Source organism: Lagenorhynchus albirostris, chromosome 9 (assembly GCF_949774975.1).
Source record: "Lagenorhynchus albirostris chromosome 9, mLagAlb1.1, whole genome shotgun sequence".
Classification (NCBI taxonomy): Eukaryota; Metazoa; Chordata; class Mammalia; order Artiodactyla; family Delphinidae; genus Lagenorhynchus; species Lagenorhynchus albirostris.
The window spans coordinates 88,561,194-88,579,115 of NC_083103.1; the positions used below are offsets into that span (position 1 = coordinate 88,561,194).

The window sequence follows — 17,922 nt, forward strand, 5'->3', positions numbered from 1 at the left end:
TTTTGTATTGAACGAACTGACAGATGAATGGGAGTTTAAAAAGTACATCACTTCTGTATTTTAAAAATTATTTTCTTAGGAGAAAGGCACTGGTCCCAAAGTCAGCTCCTTTTTCTTAAACTAGAGTTGGATGTATTTTGTGTCTTATGTGTAATAACATCCAGTACTGTTACTGCATCGTTGTATCTAATCCACAGACAAGTCCATATCTGATATTAAAAGGTAGGTAGGCTTGGACTCCTGCCAGAGCTGTTTTATAGAAGTACAGAGGTTAATAGAAGCAAAGGTTTGCATACTATTACATTGGCCCTACATCTTTATTGCTGGAGGAAACTGTCACTGCTAAGGCACATCTTGGTAATAAAAAACTTCTTTCACAGTGTGGGATTTATTCCTGATGCAGAAATTTACTAGAGACAAAAATTTTTTTTTCAACTGGTAAAGCAAGAATTCTCACATATTATTGAATACTTGGAGACAAATAGACTTTTCCCAAATGATATTTAAGTTACTTAAGACCATTACAAATATCTTTGAAACAAGTATATCATGGCAGTACTGTTTTCAGTAGTTTCTGCTTGATGCTAAGTTTACTTGAGAAGGAGAAAGAATTAAAACAAAACAAAAAAAACGGCTGATGAGAAAATCTCATTCCATCGAAAGGAACTCTTAGAAAATGAAACTAGTGTTTAAGATAAACCTCTTCACCCATAATGAAGGCCCTCTAGTTCACATGACTTTATCACTGAAAACTCCAAAAACTCCAAATACACGATGCTCTTAACTTACACCAATGGCATTGTGACAATTAATGTAGCTTTCTCTTTGATAAATTTTGCTGTAGTCATTTCAGTATCCACAGATTCTGGAAGATTCAGATGTAATCTGTATTCAGAAACCTCGATCAATAAGTCATCCTAAGAATAATAAACCAAGAGAAAATTTTAAAGATGAAAATAGAAAAATATTTCCTGGTTAAAATTTGTGTTATTTGTTTATTGTTCCCAGTTATTCACTCCTTTTGCATAAGAAGAGGATCCCACTTAAAAGCAATAAAGTTGCTGTTGTAAATCTCTGAGATTTTGAGGTGATTATTGCTGCTCAGTATATCAAAAGTTAACTGATACAGTACCAGAAGATGGGTGTTGCCATCCTAAATTATGTAGCATTGACTCTGGGGCTGACCAGCAAACAGCAAGGAAACTTATTGGAGACTGGAAAGATGGTGATCTATGTTTTATGGTGACAAAGCCCTTTTCACAATAATTTGGAAGACATAATGTACCCGGTTAATTTGTGGCTTTAGGTACAGAAGTGGGAAAATAGAATGTTATTTGCATGCATTGGTTCTATTGGCCACATTTAACAAGGTACTACAAAAAGATGAGCTTAGAAAAGAATTTCTCAGTTTGCAAGGGAAAATACAGAATTGAAAGGGAATATACAGAGCCCAGAAATTCTAAGACTTGAGGAATGAAAAATGGAACTAATTTTTATTTTCAACCAGTAAACAATAAAGTTGAGAAATTATTTATCAACAAAGGCTGATTAAAGCTGCCTAGAGGCAAATACTAAATCATAAGTCTTTATACCCTTTGCTAAAACCTCTAACTGGATTAAGATGGACCTCATTAAAGCCTTACATTTGGCCCAGATGACAGCAATTAAGTCAAAAGAAGCTATTGAAAAATGGACATGTCTAAAAAAGAATTGAGAGGTGTAGCACTGACTGGAATCAAAGAAAGAAAGTGCTACCAGTCTGGACTAAAACTAATTTAAAATAATCTTTTGACCCCAGCATTCCATGGGCAGCAAACAGGCTGAGTAAGCTGCTCAGCACCTAATGACAGCATATTCTTCAACGCTCTTTTCAGATGTGGCTAAGGTAGATTATGAAAAAGGAAAAACGTCCCAAAGAATGGAGCTGAAAGTCATGGAAAACAATGGAACTAGGAGGCTAGGTAATCAAGGAACCTTGTCAAGGGACCTAAGCAAGAACATCCTCTACCTCCAGGAAAGGGACCCTCGCAATATCTGCCTACCAGGATTTCAGAATTGCCGTGCATCAGCAACTACTGTGTGCCTCATATTTTTTCCAATTTCTGAATTGAGACTCTTAATTGTGGTAATCGTCTCCCCATTCCACATTGTATGGTGCATGGGGTTACGGGAATAGATAACGTGTCTTTGCAGTTTATGCAAACTTTGTCTATCGCAGATTATGATGGCAAAATCCTGTACTTTGGCGCCTGATACTGGGATTGGATGTGTCGTTCTGGGGAAAGAAGCAAATATTTGTGACCAAGAGGGTGGACTGTGGTAGACTGTAGGATTGTTACTCTTCTTATATAAGAGGATTATATATCCTTGCCATGTAACTTCCAGTGACTACCTGTGAGAAGAATGTTCTTCCCAGCCCTGTTGATGTAGGACTTGGCCTTGTGACTTACTTTGATCAGTACAGTGTGAGTGAAAGTAATATAGTACATATCTGAGAGGAAGTTTTAGGATCTATTGCATGGTTTGGCCATTTCTATTTTTCCCTCTTCCATGAGAATGACTTACCTAAATTAGGAATTGTTTCTTCACCTGTATCTTAAAATGTGCAACACTCATGAAGCAAAGCAGGCTGAGCTGACATGTAACCTGAGAAAATTATTGTAAGCCACTGAGATTATGGAGTTTGTTACTAAAGCATAATATAGTGAATATTGACTGATACAAATTTACAGTATTAACCATTCAACTTACCTCAGAAACACTAAGGTCACAGTGAGATACTGAATTAATACCAGGTAGTTCAACTTTTAATTCAATTTTCAGAGGTTTCTCATTCTGATCTGCCACAATTTTTAATTCATAGGCTGGTCTCTTCATCTCCACTTCAATCTCTGTACTAGAAATCTCTTCTATCAGACACCTTGTTTTACTTGAAACTTCGTCTTTTGGCAGTAAAAGTTGAGGAAACTGATCTGAATTGCTCACAGTACTGCTTCTTATCTGTTCAAGGGTTAGTTCTTTATGAAAAAAAAAAGATGAAATCACAAAATCAATCAACAACATGAAGTACTATCAGGCGATGAGCTGTAATAGATGTAGTGTTAGCCAAGATGGCAGATAAAACTGCAGCTAAATCGGTTTTGGAAATCTTTAAAGACTTTTTTTTTTTTTTTTTTTTTTTGGTGGTACACAGGCCTCTCGCTGTTGTGGCCTCTCCCATTGCGGAGCACAGGCTCCGGACGCGCAGGCTCAGCGGCCATGGCTCACAGGCCTAGCTGCTCTGCAGCATGTGGGATCTTCCCGGACCGGGGCACGAACCCATGTCCCCTGCATCAGCAGGCAGACTCTCAACCACTGCGCCACCAGGGAAGCCCTTAAAAGACTCTTAAACCAAAGAATCTGGTTTAAAAGTTTGCAGGATTTAAACATCTTTAAGGACATGCTAATTTAAAAAAAAATTTATTGAAGTATAGTTGATATACAATGTCGTGTTTCATTTCTGCTGTACAGCAGTGACTCAGTTATACATATATATTATTTTCATATTCTTTTCCATTATGGTTTATTACAGGATATTGAATATAGTTCACTGTGCTATACAGTAGGACCTTGTTGTTTATCCATCCTATATATAATAGTTTTGCATCTGCTAATCCCAAACTCCCAATCTAGCTCTCCCTGTCCCCCCTCCCCCTTGGCAACCACAGGTCTGTTCTTTATATCTATGAGTCTGTTTTTGTTTCGTAGATAAGTTCATTTGTGTTATATTTTAGATTACATATATAAGTGATATCATATGGTATTTGTCTTTCTCCTTCTGACTGACTTCGCCTTGTATGATAATCTCTAGGTCCATCCATGTTAGGACATGTTAATATTTCTAATATCTAACATTTATATTTTTCTATCTTAAATTTCTCATCTTTTGCAATTGAGACTTCTAATCTGCAAAATGTACACCAGAGGCAAGAAAACATTTTAAATCAGTTTAATTTTCCATTACATTCATTAACTTACCCTTTCTCATTTTCTCTCTTAAATCTGTGGAATCAGTTTGGATTCCCATCAGATTTTGTTTCATTCTGTGAACACTTCCTTTTATTCTAAATTTGGTAACATGGTAAGAGTTTGAGAGAGTGAATTGGAGTTTTTCCTCAATGCATTTCATGGCCATCTGTATTAGTTGATCTTTTTTCACTTGGTCTTTTTCTGCTGCCTGGAGAACATCAGGATGGTAGGCAACATCTATGACTGTGTAAACATCTGTGTGTGTAATTCAGAGGGTGTGAAATGAAAACGATTTGTTTCACTAATGATATCATCAGGTAATATATTAAGCCATATCCTGATAAAGCTGGAAAAGTATAAATTCTATTTCTATATTTTCAGAGATAATCACAATGGTGCTATATACATAAAATTCCAATTAGAGCATTTCTTGATATTTTATATGGGTTAAAAATAGCTCATATTATTAGAAAAGTAAACAGTATTCAATTTTCAAAAAGGTATACTTATTAGTCATTAAGTATATTATGACCAAAAAAAATATGTAATGCCTTTTACCAAGGAAAATCTGGTTCTTGCTTATTTCCCCCCAAATTTTTAAAATGTGCTTTCTCTCCCATAATTCTATGTACCTGATGTCTCAGACATATCTTCTGGTCTGCCAACACGTAGAGGTACTGGATGAGTGGCTGACTGGGGAGCTGGGATCCTTTTCCACTGACATAGGTTGATAAAAAGTATTTTTTCTTTCGGTTTCTAGAAAGCAAATAATTTTGCATATCTCAAAACCTAGTTTTTAAATTTTAAAATAATATCCTAAAGGTAACTCATCACAGAATTTGAAGAGTGAGAACTTTAGGCTCCAAATAAGTCATTCCATGGATTTAAACTGCATTTGAAAAACTGTAAGAAATTACTGTTACCTGATTTCCCTAAAGCTGCTGGCTTTTCATTAAGCATCCAGTTGCTGCTCCCACAGGAAGTGGGAGGAGGGTGGGGGAATTGATCTAAGCTATTCCAGATGAATTTGAATTTGACCCTATTTCACCACTTCCTTACCTCCTCAATCAAATCAGTTTTCTTTATTTGGAAAATCTCCAACTGTATTATTCTCCTTTACATAATTACGTGACTTTTAATTTTCATCCTAGCAGAAAAATGGCTCATTTCGAGATCTCCAAAATGTATAAATATGAAATTCCCATTCTTACTCCTTCAACACAATCTTCCACACTATGTTTAATTTTCCATTCAGAGTGGCAGTTTCCCTCAAGTGTTCTTGTGTTAAGGTAGTAATAGCTAAGGGTAAGCCATTCTCTCATTATTCCAGGACCATTTCATTCAGGACTTCCCTTTCCCTGGGCACCAACTCTACATACCAGGATCCTGGTTTGTAGACAGAGCTGTGGTTCTGGGGCAGCACAGAGCTGTTTCCCCTCTTTCATCTGCTGTTGAATGAACTTCTCATAGCTCTCAGGGTTACTTTCAGCCAGATCATCTAGGAGGTTCCAGAATTGAGTAACTTGGGTGAGCAGACCCTTTGAGGATGACTCCATGATTGAGATGAATAGGCCTCTTAAGTCTGTGGAAAGACATGACTTAAGGAAGAAAAAAAGTCTATTGATTCATTTCTTCTTTTGGGGGAGGAGGAACAGTTCAGGAACTGTTTTGTTGGAGTTAGCAGCTATCCTTAACCCCTGTGTGTAAAAGATTGTGGACCAGCACCACTTTATCTTTTCCTTATGCTCTAATTATCTAATACCTTTCCCTACATTCTCAAGATGTTCTCTCAGATAATAAGGCCTTACCTCTGCCTAGACCCTCACAAGCCCTGAGAGGACAGAACAGTCATTTAAAGTCTGTATTTCCTGGAATTTTCTTGTTCCAACACCTGGGTATTGGCTGACTGGGGCCTATCCAGTTCCTGATTTTGTGTGGGTCGAGGGCCACATGAGACTTCCTCAATCCTCAGCATAGTTTAGGAGTTAAAAGCATGGACTCTGCAGCCAGAATGCCTAGATTCCAGTCTTAGCTCTATCACTTACTAGCTGTGTGATCTTGAGAAATTAATTTACATATGTGCCTCAGTTTATTCTCCTCGAAATGAAGACGATAATACCTATTCATAGGGTTATCGCGAGGATTAAGTAAGGTAATACAGAGAGGCTGGAACACTTGGTAAGCATTATATGAGAATAATAATATTCTACCACTTGAATAACCTCCCTCCCTCAATGAAGAAGTGTCCCACAGCATCCACAGAGTGAGGAAAAGAGGTTTGGGTTCTCCAAATACTACATTAGGGTTAGACTAAACGGGAAATTTAATCATCTTTCCAGAGGCCGGCGAACCCACCTTTTCTCTCGGTTTCTTGACAAACGGCGACGCCTGTTACCAGGGTAACCAGACTGGTACAACATCTAATTGAGTCCGGAAAGCTCCAGGAAGAAAGGTCTTTTTACATCCAGTTCCGGAAGCTTCTGCTGGTGCTGGGCTTGCTTTTCGGCTGAGCCCGACCCATTTCTTTTCCAGGAAGGCGCCCGCCTCCCTTTCTACACCTGTCGACTTCTAGAGTGTCCTGGAAACCCTCCTGTGGGAGTCTCTGGGACTCCTGTTGGTGGGAAGAATTTCTCAAGAGCACGACTTCCGGCCTGGAGGGGAAGTCGGCACCCTCTTCTCTCAGACCGCTTCCTCCCCCACCCCCGCCACGCGAGGCTGCGGCGCACGGTATGGGCGTGTTTGTGTGTGTTTGTGTGGGGAGGGCGTTTGGAGGGAAGGTTACCGGGAGCTCCGTGGCCGCTGGGGGGCAGGGGTCCCGGTGACGAAGATGGGGGTATTTTCTCTGTCTTCCACTTGGAAGCCCCAACCCCCCCGTCAGCCACTCTAGATACATCTTGGGGCCCAGTCGAGGGTCGTACCCGTCCAAAGTGCCCCCATCCGTTTTGGGGAGCGAAACCCAACCCCCGGGTCCATCCCAGAGGAGCGTGAGCGGGGAATGCCCCAGCCAACCAGGCCGTCCGGATTCCGCGCCGGAGCAGCCTCCGGCCTCAGTCCGGAGAGATATTTGCCTGTCGGCCTGGGCTGAGGGAAAGGCGGCCGTGGCCTGGGCCACGGGTGAGGGCGGAATAACCGGTGGGAAGGCTGCGTTTTCACGAAGGACTCGGGTGAAGCTGCAGAGCTGCCTTTGCTTGGCTTCTGGGTCGGAGGAGATCTTGTAATGGAGTGGTTCTTCGTCTCACACTAGCAAGATGCCTGATTTCCCCAGGATCGAGGGGTGAGTGAGCGTTGGAGTGGTGCACAAAGCCCCTGCTGGCTACACACGTGAATATCCCTGTCATCTATTTTTTTTGGAGGCTTCTGTACAAAATAGAACATAAAATTCTCTTGAATGAAGAAATTTAGGGCATCTCTGCATTTAATGTTTTTAGGCGTCAGTTTTTTTTACTGTTGACATTTGTGGTCCTGACACTCTCAAATCTAGGTGTTTAATTGCAAACTAATTTTGGGATTCGGGAGTTGATTTCTAGTCTGAACCATGTTTGCCTTGGACTATGTGGCCTGGGGCAAGTTATGGCTTTAATGGAATTTAATCTACAAAATAGGAATGAAGATACTTGCCTCATAAAACATAGTTATTTTGAGGATTAAATAAAATGGGTCTCTTGAAAGCACTTAATTTGGTGCAGTTTCAAAGAACTCTCATGAACATTATCTCCTTTTATCCTCACAGTAGTGTGGTCAGGTGTTTTCCCCTTTTAATGGTGAAGGAAAAACTATTCCTCAGGACCTCTGACTTCTGGTTCAGTGATCTTTCCTTTATCTCATGCTTCATTATAACATAGTAATAAAATATAAGGTAATAAAATAAATTATTATTAAATGTTACTTATTGATTCATTTCAGATTGAAGAATGTCCCGAGTTCCCTTGGGGAAAGTCCTCCTGAGGAACGTCATCCGGCACACAGATGCTCACAATAAGGTGAGAGGTACAACTTAGTTATTCCACATGCTTAATGAGGGCATACAGTGTGCTAGGAATTATTTTGATACAGTTAGAAGAGACAAAGATCAATAAAATAATTAGAATATAGTTTGATAAGTATTGTAATGCAGACGTACACAAAGTCCTTTTATGCACTGAGGAAGGAATAATGAAATCTGCCTTGGGGAATTAGGAAAGGCTTCACACAATGGGTGTTATTTGAACTAGTTCTTGATGAACAGGATCAAGTTTACCAGGTGTAAAAGATCATTCAGGACAGAGGGAACGTCATGTACTAGTGTATGGCAAGGAACATGAAGCATTTGGGGCAAGAAATTGTATGCATCCAGAAAGTAGAGAATGTGGGAGGTAGTGGCAGAGGATGAGGCCCAAATGGTAAATTGAGTTGGATTGTGATACTTGGAGATTAGACTTCTTCCTGTAGGCAATAAAGAAACCATCAAATTTTTTTTTTTTTTTCGGTGGTATGCGGACCTCTCACTGTTGTGGCCTCTCCCGTTGCGGAGCACAGGCTCCGGATGCGAAGGCTTAGTGGCCATGGCTTACGGGCCTAGCCGCTCCGCAGCATGTGGGATCTTCCCGGACCAGGGCACAAACCTGTGTCCCCTGCAACGGCAGGCGGACTCCCAACCACTGTGCCACCAGGGAAGCCCGCCATCAGATATTTTTAAGCAGGGTTTGACATGATTGTATTTGTATTTTAGAAAGATGACTTGTTAGCTGGGTAGGGGATAGATCAGATGGGTTGAAACAGCAGAAGGACCAGTTAGGAGGCAATTGCAATGTTCCAGGTGAGAGATGATGAGTGGTTCGCTTGAAAACAGTGACAGGGATGAAGATGAGGAATTTAGGCAATAAAGTTCAAAGAACTTGATGATTGACTGGATAATAGTGATAATTACGGAATCAAATATAACCACCTTGTGTGACTGGGTGAATGATGATGGTGCCATTAATTGAGTTAGGGAACTAAAGAAAAGAGACAAGTGTGATGGGAAAGGTAATTAGTTTGGTTTTGAACATCTTGATGGTGAAATGCTTGTAGGATGTCCAAATAGTTCGCAATTCAGTCTTAGAGAAGAGTTGAGGCTGGATATAAAGATTTGGGGATTACTGATATAGGAAATGATAGAGGTCATGAGTGTAGGTGAGGTCACCTACGAGAGCACATATAATGAAACAAGGGTCAAGCACCCTTGTTTGGTTTTCTTTGGTGAACCGTACAACTAGTTTGACCACAAATGTTATTATTGTCATATCACCTGATATTCTCATTGTGAGTGAGGGTATAACTGTTACCTAAGCAGCCTCTGCAATTGCATAAACCACCCCAGTTGGATGGTGAGCTTAGATTTGAAAGCAGTGGCTAAAAAAGATAAATCTAGGACAGATTTAACAAAATATTACAGGAGGACTTAGAAATAAAATTTATTATTGTTCTTTGTGCAGCTATACTCTGCCTTTCAGGAAATTCTCTAACAGTTCCCATGCTGTTTGTTTTGTTTTGCTTTGTTTTTAACAAAAATTATTATGTTGTGAAAAGAGACTTAGCCTAGAAAGTTTCAAGACCCGTCCTTACTAGCTTTTTGACTTCGGTAAAAATCTCTGAGCTTTTGTTTCTTCTCAGTAAAATATAATAATGGTACCTGCTTTGCTTTCCTCATAAGATTGCTTAAAGTTCAATAGAGAGATGATATAGTTAAAATCATAAAGCATTTTAGAAACATAAGGGATTATCATTTGCTAATTGCAGCATAATTGCTTAGTTAATAAGGTGATAAGTGTGTCTATGCAGGGGTGAAAAAGCTCTTTTGTTGCTGCAGAATTCTACATATTTGAGATTTACTAGATTGGATTGTTTAATCACTCTAGAGAAACCAGAATTTGTTTCCCAGGTTCCTGATCAAAACTCAGTTTGTAATCCAGTAATTAGTGCAGACCGTATTTTCAGTTACTTTTTGGTGATGTAATGTGTTATTTTTAGTAACTTATTTTTATTTCTTTCCTTTAAAAAAAAAATCCAGATTCAGGAGGAATCAGATATGTGGAAAATAAGAGAACTGGAGAAACAGATGGAAGATGCGTACCGGGGGGCGAAAAGGAAAATGTTACCCAGCAGTTCAAGGTGAAGTTGCAACTCTGAGAACCAAAATAATTCTCATCTCATTCAGAATCATCAACTTTTGTTTAAAAACATTATGGTATGCTAAAGATAGATGAATTCAGTTCTGTGAGTCCCTTAAGCCTTTCCTCTTCAATAAATCTAGACCCAATCATAAAGGTAATGGCTATGATGCATGTGGCCCCACTTTTTGCACTTATTTGCAATGGAGAACTTAAAAATTCTGCCTTGAACAATTGTAAACGTTAAGGATTCTGTGGATTCTGACCTTATCTGATGGCTTTTAAATTAAGATTTTCTATAGGTATCTTATGGTCACTTAGCTGATCATTCACACCTTTCCCCTATTAGTCTTTCATTCTCTCTCAGCCTTTTCTTTGCCCCATCTTCTTACTATCTTAGTCACACAACCTTTCACATTACCTTCTTAATAATTTGAGTGTGGATATGAAGGATCATGCAGGCTTAGTTGTCTTACCTGTGGAGGTGTAGGAATATCTGAGTATTGGGAACATCTCCTGCGTCTCATATGCCTGTTAGTATAGATTTGTGTGTATGAAAAATGATTATAAAGTAATAATGCTGATTTCTAAAACCACACAGGGAAATAGTTAATAGTGAGATATTTAAGTAGAGTGTGCCTGTGCAGTGTGTGGACTTTGGAGTGTGATTGGCTGTGTGTAATGGCTTTTGACAAGAAAGTATTCAGGGTATCCATGGTAAAGAAGGCAGAGTCTCAACATAAAAATAAATACCTTGTCAGTCTGTTTTCTCTCTGAAGATGGTTCTTTGAGAATTTGGAAGTACTTAGTGCAGATGATGATTTGTTTTGTATTGGTTATTCAGTTACAAGCAGCATTTCCAGGAACAAAATATTGTTCTTTTGGAGTGGACTATTAATGCCTGTCATAATGAATAAGTCTTTAAAACATAATCTCTTTAGGGGCAGGTTTCTGATTGTCTCACTTGCCATTATAGTCCCAGCAGCTAGAACAGTGCCTGGCAGGCACATAGGAGGTCCTCAAATATTTTGGATAACCAATTAACTGGCTTAGTGACTGGTTAGTGGATATTGTAAGTACAGGCTAAGTCAGTGGTTCTCAACTGTTTATCCACCCCAACTTACTCATGGGTTACACCTTGCTCCCACTGTTACTCTGACTTAACTACAGCAGGTTGCTGATGTTCAGGGAAGGGAGTGTATTTCAGAATCTCTAGGGCAGTTTGAAATGTCCCCAGCTGTGATTATGCTCTGCTTCCTTCTTTGAGGATCAGTGAGTGAGGTACAGCATGCCACAGTCGAAAAGTCATTTCGTCTATACTCTGCAATAGGACGGGTAGTGATGATCATATTTTCATTGAACACCTAACTGTACAAATTAATAGAGGGGAACAGATCATGTTAAAAAAAAAGTATTTTTTTAACATTAAGTATCAGGTTGTTTTTGTCTCCCCTTAGCCTGTTCAGTGAGTTTTGTTCATGATATTCCATAAAATAACCTCACAGATTGCTTTTCTATCTAAAAGTTCTTCTGTTTTCTCTTACAGCCGGATGCGTAGTGATGGTTTTGATGAAGAAAGTCAAAGAGACTATTGGAGGCCAAAGAATGAAATTTCTGGGGCACTGGATGATGATTTTCTTAAGGCTAAATCCTGGAACAAGAAGTTACATGATTATGAAGCTAACATGCCAGACAGGTTTGTGACTAAATTCCTGTGACCATTAATGGTATTTGGCCTGAGAATGTGTACTTTTAAAAATTAATTATCTCTGCAAAAGCTTATACAGAAATGTTCATAGCATATTTATTCATAATGGCCAGAAAAGTGGAAACCCAAATGTCTATCAACTGATAAATGGATAAAAAAATGTGGTATATGGGATGGTAATAGAATGTTATTTGGCAGTATAAATAAAGTACTGATACATGCTACAACATGTATGAACCTTGAAAACATTATGCTCGGTGAGAAAAGCAGACACAAAAGGCCACTCATGATGATTCTATAGAGATAGAAAGTAGATTAGTGATTGCCGTGGGCTACGGGAGATGGAGGAATGGAGTGACTGCTAATGGATTGTTTCTTTTGGGGGTGATGAAAATGTTCTGAAATTTGTGGTGATGGTAGCACAACTCTGAAAATACTAAAAGCCACTGAAATGTACACTTTAAAAGGGTGAATTTTATGGTATATGAATTATATCTCAATAAAGTTGTTACTGAAAAAAGTTGTCCTAAGGTAGACAGCATTATGTTATGAAGTGTTTTTGGAGAAGTACTTCACAGCTGAAGAGTAGAATATAAAAGCCCCTTAGTGTTTCTTAAGGAAGAAAATGTCAAGTTTTCTTACCAATGGACAAAGGAATCCTTTGTGTCTGAAATGAGCGTTCAGTACAGAAAATGTAACCAAGTTACCGAGCTATAAATGTGGTGTTGGCTCTACCATATCTCTTTTTTCTTGGTTCTGTGTGTCTCTGTAAATGTACACTCCTAAGTCTAATTTGTCTTTAATTTTTAAGAAATGTATGCATTGCTTTAACAATACATGTACTAAAATGTTATTTTACAGATGGGGTCACAGTGGATATAAAGAGTTATACCCTGAAGAATTTGAAACAGACAGGTAAGGCAAGTACACTTACTGAAAAAAAGTTAGAAAGTAAGATTAGTACACAGTCTGAATTATAAATTGAGTTCTTAATTTTTTTTTTGAAAGAGTGGATATATGTATATGTATAAATGATTTACAGACTTACTTTAGTATTTATTTATTTATTTATTTATTTTGGCTGCACTGGGTCTTAGTTGAGGCAGGTGGGATCTTCGTTGCGGCATGTTTAGTTGCAGCAAGCTTGCGGACTTCTTAGTTGCAGCATGCGAACTTCTTAGTTGCAGCATGCACGTGGGATCCAGTTCCCCGACCAGGGATTAAACCCGGTCCCCCTGCATTGGGAGCTCAGAGTCTTACCCACTGGACCACCAGGGAAGTCCCGAGTTAGTAATTTTTATAAAGTATACAACATTTGCCATTAAAAATGTAACCAGAGAAAGATGTTAACCCCAACTTCCCATCTAGAAAGCAGAATATAAAAATTATATAAATACACTTATTTTCTATAGTAAAGCAATTTTTCTTTTTTATTAGTAGTGATCAGCAGGATATTACCAATGGGAAGAAAACATCTCCCCAGGTAAAATCATCTACCCATGAATCTCACAAACACAAGAAGTCAAAGAAATCCCACAAAAAAAAGCAGAAAAAAAAGTCACACAAAAAACAGAAGAAGAGCAAAAAGGAAGCCACAGATATAACAGCAGATTCCTCAAGTGAGTTCTCAGAAGAAACTGGGGCTTCTAGTACCAGGAAAAGGAAACAACCACATAAGCGCAAGAAAAAATCCAGGAAAAAATCTCTCAAGAAATCTGCTTTATTCTTAGAGGCAGAGTGTAACACTTCCCAGTCAGATGATTCTGCATCCAGCAGTTCTGAGGAAAGTGAGGAAAGAGACACTAAGAAAACCAAAAGGAAAAAGAGAGATAAAAAAGCCCACATCCCTGTAGTTAACAGTGAAATACAGGAGAGGACAAACAAACGCACAAATTGGAAAGTGGCTACAGATGAAAGATCTGCTGAGAGTTCAGAGGATGACTAAATGAGAAAGAAACATGTTTCCTGCATGACTCTGGATATTTACAGCTCTTACACCTTGGGGATTTGCCAGTGACTCTATTGCTCAGCACAGGGGGCCTGAGGTCTGAGCTGTCCTGTGCCATCTATATACATTCTGACAGACTTCTTGTCTTCTATTTTGGCCTGTTAAACTTGATCCTCTTATTGTTAATAGGGAGTTGGTTATTTTGTTATGAAGGTTTCTTGAAGAGATTATTTTTTGTGATTAATCACATTTAGCGTAGAGTGCATATGCAGCAAATTAAAGGACCCGGAAAGCTGAATCCAGTAATGACCTGGGTATACCAATTGGAATGTTGAATTTGGGGAAAGCAAGGGCTGGGGGTCAAGAGATGGATTGGAACTAGTGCTGTATACAATGGTATGATAAGGGAACATCATGTTGCTCTTGTCTGTTTACATAGTAGGTGCCACAACTTGACTTTGTCTTTAGCCTTGGTGCTTTTGATCTTTCTGTATTTTGACCCCACAGGTGTGGTCCAGTTTACTTGATGAGGAAATGAACATAAGAACAAACATTTTCCATTCATGATAACATCCATAGACAGCTGTTATTGGGAGACTAGGAGTTTTTGACAAATTTCCCTGTTGGACAGGGTCTGTGGCTACACTCAGTATACCCCTAAACATGGTAATTGGATAGTAAAAGGTTTTCTAGTTCCATTGTTTATTGCTTAAATGCACTTGTGTTCAGAATTATTTCTTCAGTTCTCTTAGGTAAGTCCTCAACCAAATGAGGAAGAATTAGGCATTAGTTGTGCTAATGGTGCTCTGAACAGGATTCAGGGCAGCAACAGCTATTTAAGTGTTGTCTTCCTTGTTCATTTCTTAATCTGTTAATGAACTTTAGATTTTTCCTGAAACTAGATTGAATCAGTTCCAAAATGAAATAGGCTTCTCAGGGACATATCCGTTTCTTCCTAGTCTGCCTTTGGATTAAAGCACCAAGCAGAGACCTTGTTATTTCCCTTTGCTATATACTGTGATCCCTACTATGTTAATTCTTAAGAAACCAAAATATCACTGGAAGAAGGCTGGCAGAACACATGAATTATTTTCATTACGGCAGATCAAGTGACATTGTTTTTTCTTGGTCGTCACTTCATGGGTGAAGTAAAGCTTGAAGGCACAGACTTTTGGTCTTGGTCTGCCATTCATTGGTTATGAGGTCCGGAGCAGGTAAGTCAACCTCCCTGGCCTTACTTTCCCTATGTGTAATACAGAAATACTTCATGGTAGCATGACTGTACGACACCAGCAATAGACTATGACAACATTCCATGAGGTGGTAATATTTTGTAGTTCTTAACTATTAAATTTGTTCTCTTTACAGAACAGATTTCTAATAAAATGCTTAGTCATAAAATACATGGTTGGCCAGAGGTTCCCTATCCCTTGATTATAAGCAGGTGCTACTTTTTGGGATATTTATTTGAAATATTAATACTTTGGTACTTAATTGTTGATGTCCCATGGTGCATATTTTTACCTTTGGGATTATTAGTGGCCCAAGCAGGGATGAATAGTCTATATAATTACTACCTCTTAACCTAATGCAATTGTTTTGTTCTTGGAGCAAGTGAAATCTTCGTGGGAAGGAGTTTTCTACATGGATTTTTTTTTTAGCATAGTTTCTGTGCTATTAAAGTACTGATTCTAAGCACAGACTCAGGAAGATGGGCCATTGGAACAAGGCTTCTCCAGGAAGTTGGTTCTGTTTGGGTCTTGACCTTCCCTTCCTCTCATACTAGCAGGCCTCTTCCCAGTGAATACACATTTTGCCTGTTCTGTTTTTTGCCATGTTTACCTTTTCTTGGTCCTGTATAAGCAATAAAGCTGTTTTCTGTTCTTCACCTTTCTCAACCCCAAATTCTTTTCTATGCCTTAGGGTAAGGCTTTGATGGTTCTTCCAGCCCCCTTAAATATGGCTTAGGGTGGCTCTTCAAAACCTAAGATCTCTCATTTGCACTATTGGCCTTGGAACATAGTTGTTTCTAATGTTCCTGCCAATCAGAGATCTATATATTAAACCCTAAAATGGGATTTAAAAAAAGAGAGTTGGAGAATTCACATTTATTGAATAACTGTTGTGATACAAGATGGAATTTCTGAATTCCCAATAAATAAATTTCACTTTTTGAACATTTGATCTCTTACTTTTTAGCACCAACAGGCTTGGTAACAGCCTGAAGTTAACCTGACAATGGGTTGACAACATTCCCCTGCTGGCCCTTCAACCTGCTTAATAATAAGTCTTTTGCTTCTTCAGTCATTCTCCCACGGGGTGGCCTACTGCCCTCCTTTCTGTACAATCTGGGCAAACCGACTGGTGATAGCAAGAGTAGTGTCAATGAAGCGGTCCACACAGCTAGAGAGACAATTTTCTGTGCGAGAGTCTAGGCGATTCCCTGGCTTCTCCACACATTTATCCCAACATAACTCCATGAAGTGATGCACCTAAGAAGAAAGAAAAATAGTAACAACTTGGGGTCTGCAGACAGGCCTAACTCTATGAATTTTCTTATTTCCTTCCCATTTTTCTCATTTTCTGTCACCTGACTATTCTTTGACTCTCTCCTCACTTCTAATTTGTCACCAATATGGACCAACTCCTCATCCCTACATTGAAACAATCCTTTTATTCTCTCCTTTTCTGTTTTTCTTAGTAATTAAAAAATATGTACTTTCCATCAAGTCACCTTAATGCATCAGTTTCTCTGTTAGCCACTGAGGGCACTCCCTTATTTAACACCCAACCCATCTGTTTCAATGAGGTCCACACACAGCATACTCAACTTGACTCTCAATACTCCTCCCTAAAGATTTTTCCACAGTTTAAATTATTACCTCCTTGAGAGCACTGCCCATTATTTTCTAACTGTGTCACTTCCTTAGTCAGATAGAAAATCTCAGGCAGGATTAATACCTTCTTTTATATTTCCAAACTAGCACCAGCGTAAGCTGGGAGGCTATGGTACCAATTAATTCCCCCAAACCACTGCACTCATCTCATTCTAAACCTATTCTTAAGTAGTTCTTAACCTTTTTTGGGTCATGGACATATCTGAGAATCCGATGAAGGTTACGGGCCCAATCTACAGAAAAATGCACACACAGGCACAGAAAATGTGTGCACTTTCATAATGTTCAGCACCCAAAGATTTCTAACCAGGGTTCTTGCTACTTACATTCAGCGAACTCTCCCCTTCCCACCCCTCCCCCCCCCTCCCAACACGGGGGAATAATCATTTACCAAGGGCTTAACTACTTTGGGAGGCTGGGTACTAAGCAGTCAATCCTTTCTGCGGTCCTAAAAGATGACTATCACCTCCGTTTAAGAGGCACGGTTAAGTAACTAGGTTTAGGGTTAGTCATGCAGCTAGAAAGGGGCAACGCCGCGGTTGGAACCATGCTCCAAAATCCTTGTTCTAAACTAACAGTCTAGACCGACTACTTCAAAGCCCACCTTGATCCAATAATGCTCTACTGCTCTATCGTTTTCCAATACATTATTGCATATGATCCTCGATATCCAGTGAGGCAGCGGGCGACTGCGAAACCAAGACTTACAGTGGACGGGCGTTTTGTCTATGGGCACGTGACCTGTAAGGGGCAGAGGCAAGCTTAGAACCGGAATCTTCCGAATGCCAGCCCAGAGAGCTCACCGCCAAGCTAGGCCCCCGTGCCTTTGTGTCGCCAGAGCCTTTCTTCGCTTTACACCTTCTCTTTCCCCCCACTCCAGGCTTGCTTAGAGGGTACCTGAGCACTACGGGTCACCAGCGGCAGGAAAGACTCGTTTCTTTCGTGAGCAGAACCGGGCGCAGCAGGCACGGAGCATAGGGCGGCCGCCCCGCCCCGCCACCGTTCAGAGCTCCGCGGGTGCCCGGAACCTGTACTTCACCCTCTTTTCTCTTCACACTGGTCCCTGTCCCCGCACCTGTGCAGTGAACTGCGCCTTCTGCTGTTCCGCCGCCACCAGGCGCTGCAACTCCGCTTCATCCGCCTCACCCAGCTCCGCCATTGCCTGCGTCCAGCTCGGGACCTTCCGACGAGCTGTGTGCGCATGTGCGGCGGGACCGAGCCAACACCAACTTC

At 39.8% G+C, this 17,922-nt stretch overlaps 3 protein-coding genes across 6 annotated transcripts; 1 reads left to right on the top strand and 2 right to left on the bottom strand.

Moving 5' to 3' along the window:
* Positions 1–717: 717 nt before the first annotated feature.
* On the bottom strand, positions 718–6,557 carry PIH1D2 (PIH1 domain containing 2). The gene is made up of 6 exons (XM_060160382.1): positions 6,364–6,557; positions 5,388–5,590; positions 4,641–4,764; positions 4,018–4,263; positions 2,752–3,017; positions 718–917 (listed from the first exon to the last, which is right to left on the bottom strand). Exons 2-6 carry the CDS (start codon positions 5,562–5,564, stop codon positions 786–788), a joined length of 945 nt encoding a protein of 314 aa, XP_060016365.1. The 5' UTR covers positions 5,565–5,590; positions 6,364–6,557; the 3' UTR covers positions 718–785.
* Positions 6,558–6,674: 117 nt separating this feature from the next.
* NKAPD1 (NKAP domain containing 1) lies at positions 6,675–15,969 on the top strand. Of its 4 annotated transcripts, XM_060160385.1 has the most exons (7): positions 6,707–6,735; positions 7,253–7,282; positions 7,912–7,988; positions 10,037–10,137; positions 11,683–11,832; positions 12,706–12,759; positions 13,282–15,969. In XM_060160385.1, exons 3-7 carry the CDS (start codon positions 7,920–7,922, stop codon positions 13,787–13,789), a joined length of 882 nt encoding a protein of 293 aa, XP_060016368.1. In that variant the 5' UTR covers positions 6,707–6,735; positions 7,253–7,282; positions 7,912–7,919; the 3' UTR covers positions 13,790–15,969. The 4 variants fall into 4 exon arrangements, with proteins under 4 accessions (XP_060016367.1, XP_060016368.1, XP_060016369.1 ...); XM_060160384.1 differs by lacking the exon at positions 7,253–7,282 and having other exon boundaries at positions 6,675–6,735; XM_060160386.1 differs by lacking the exon at positions 6,707–6,735 and having other exon boundaries at positions 6,766–7,282; positions 13,285–15,969.
* Positions 15,886–17,919, bottom strand: TIMM8B (translocase of inner mitochondrial membrane 8 homolog B). The gene is made up of 2 exons (XM_060160392.1): positions 17,765–17,919; positions 15,886–16,284 (listed from the first exon to the last, which is right to left on the bottom strand). The coding sequence occupies exons 1-2, from the start codon at positions 17,846–17,848 to the stop codon at positions 16,117–16,119; spliced, it is 252 nt and encodes an 83-aa protein (XP_060016375.1). The 5' UTR covers positions 17,849–17,919; the 3' UTR covers positions 15,886–16,116.
* Between the last annotated feature and the right edge of the window lie 3 nt (positions 17,920–17,922).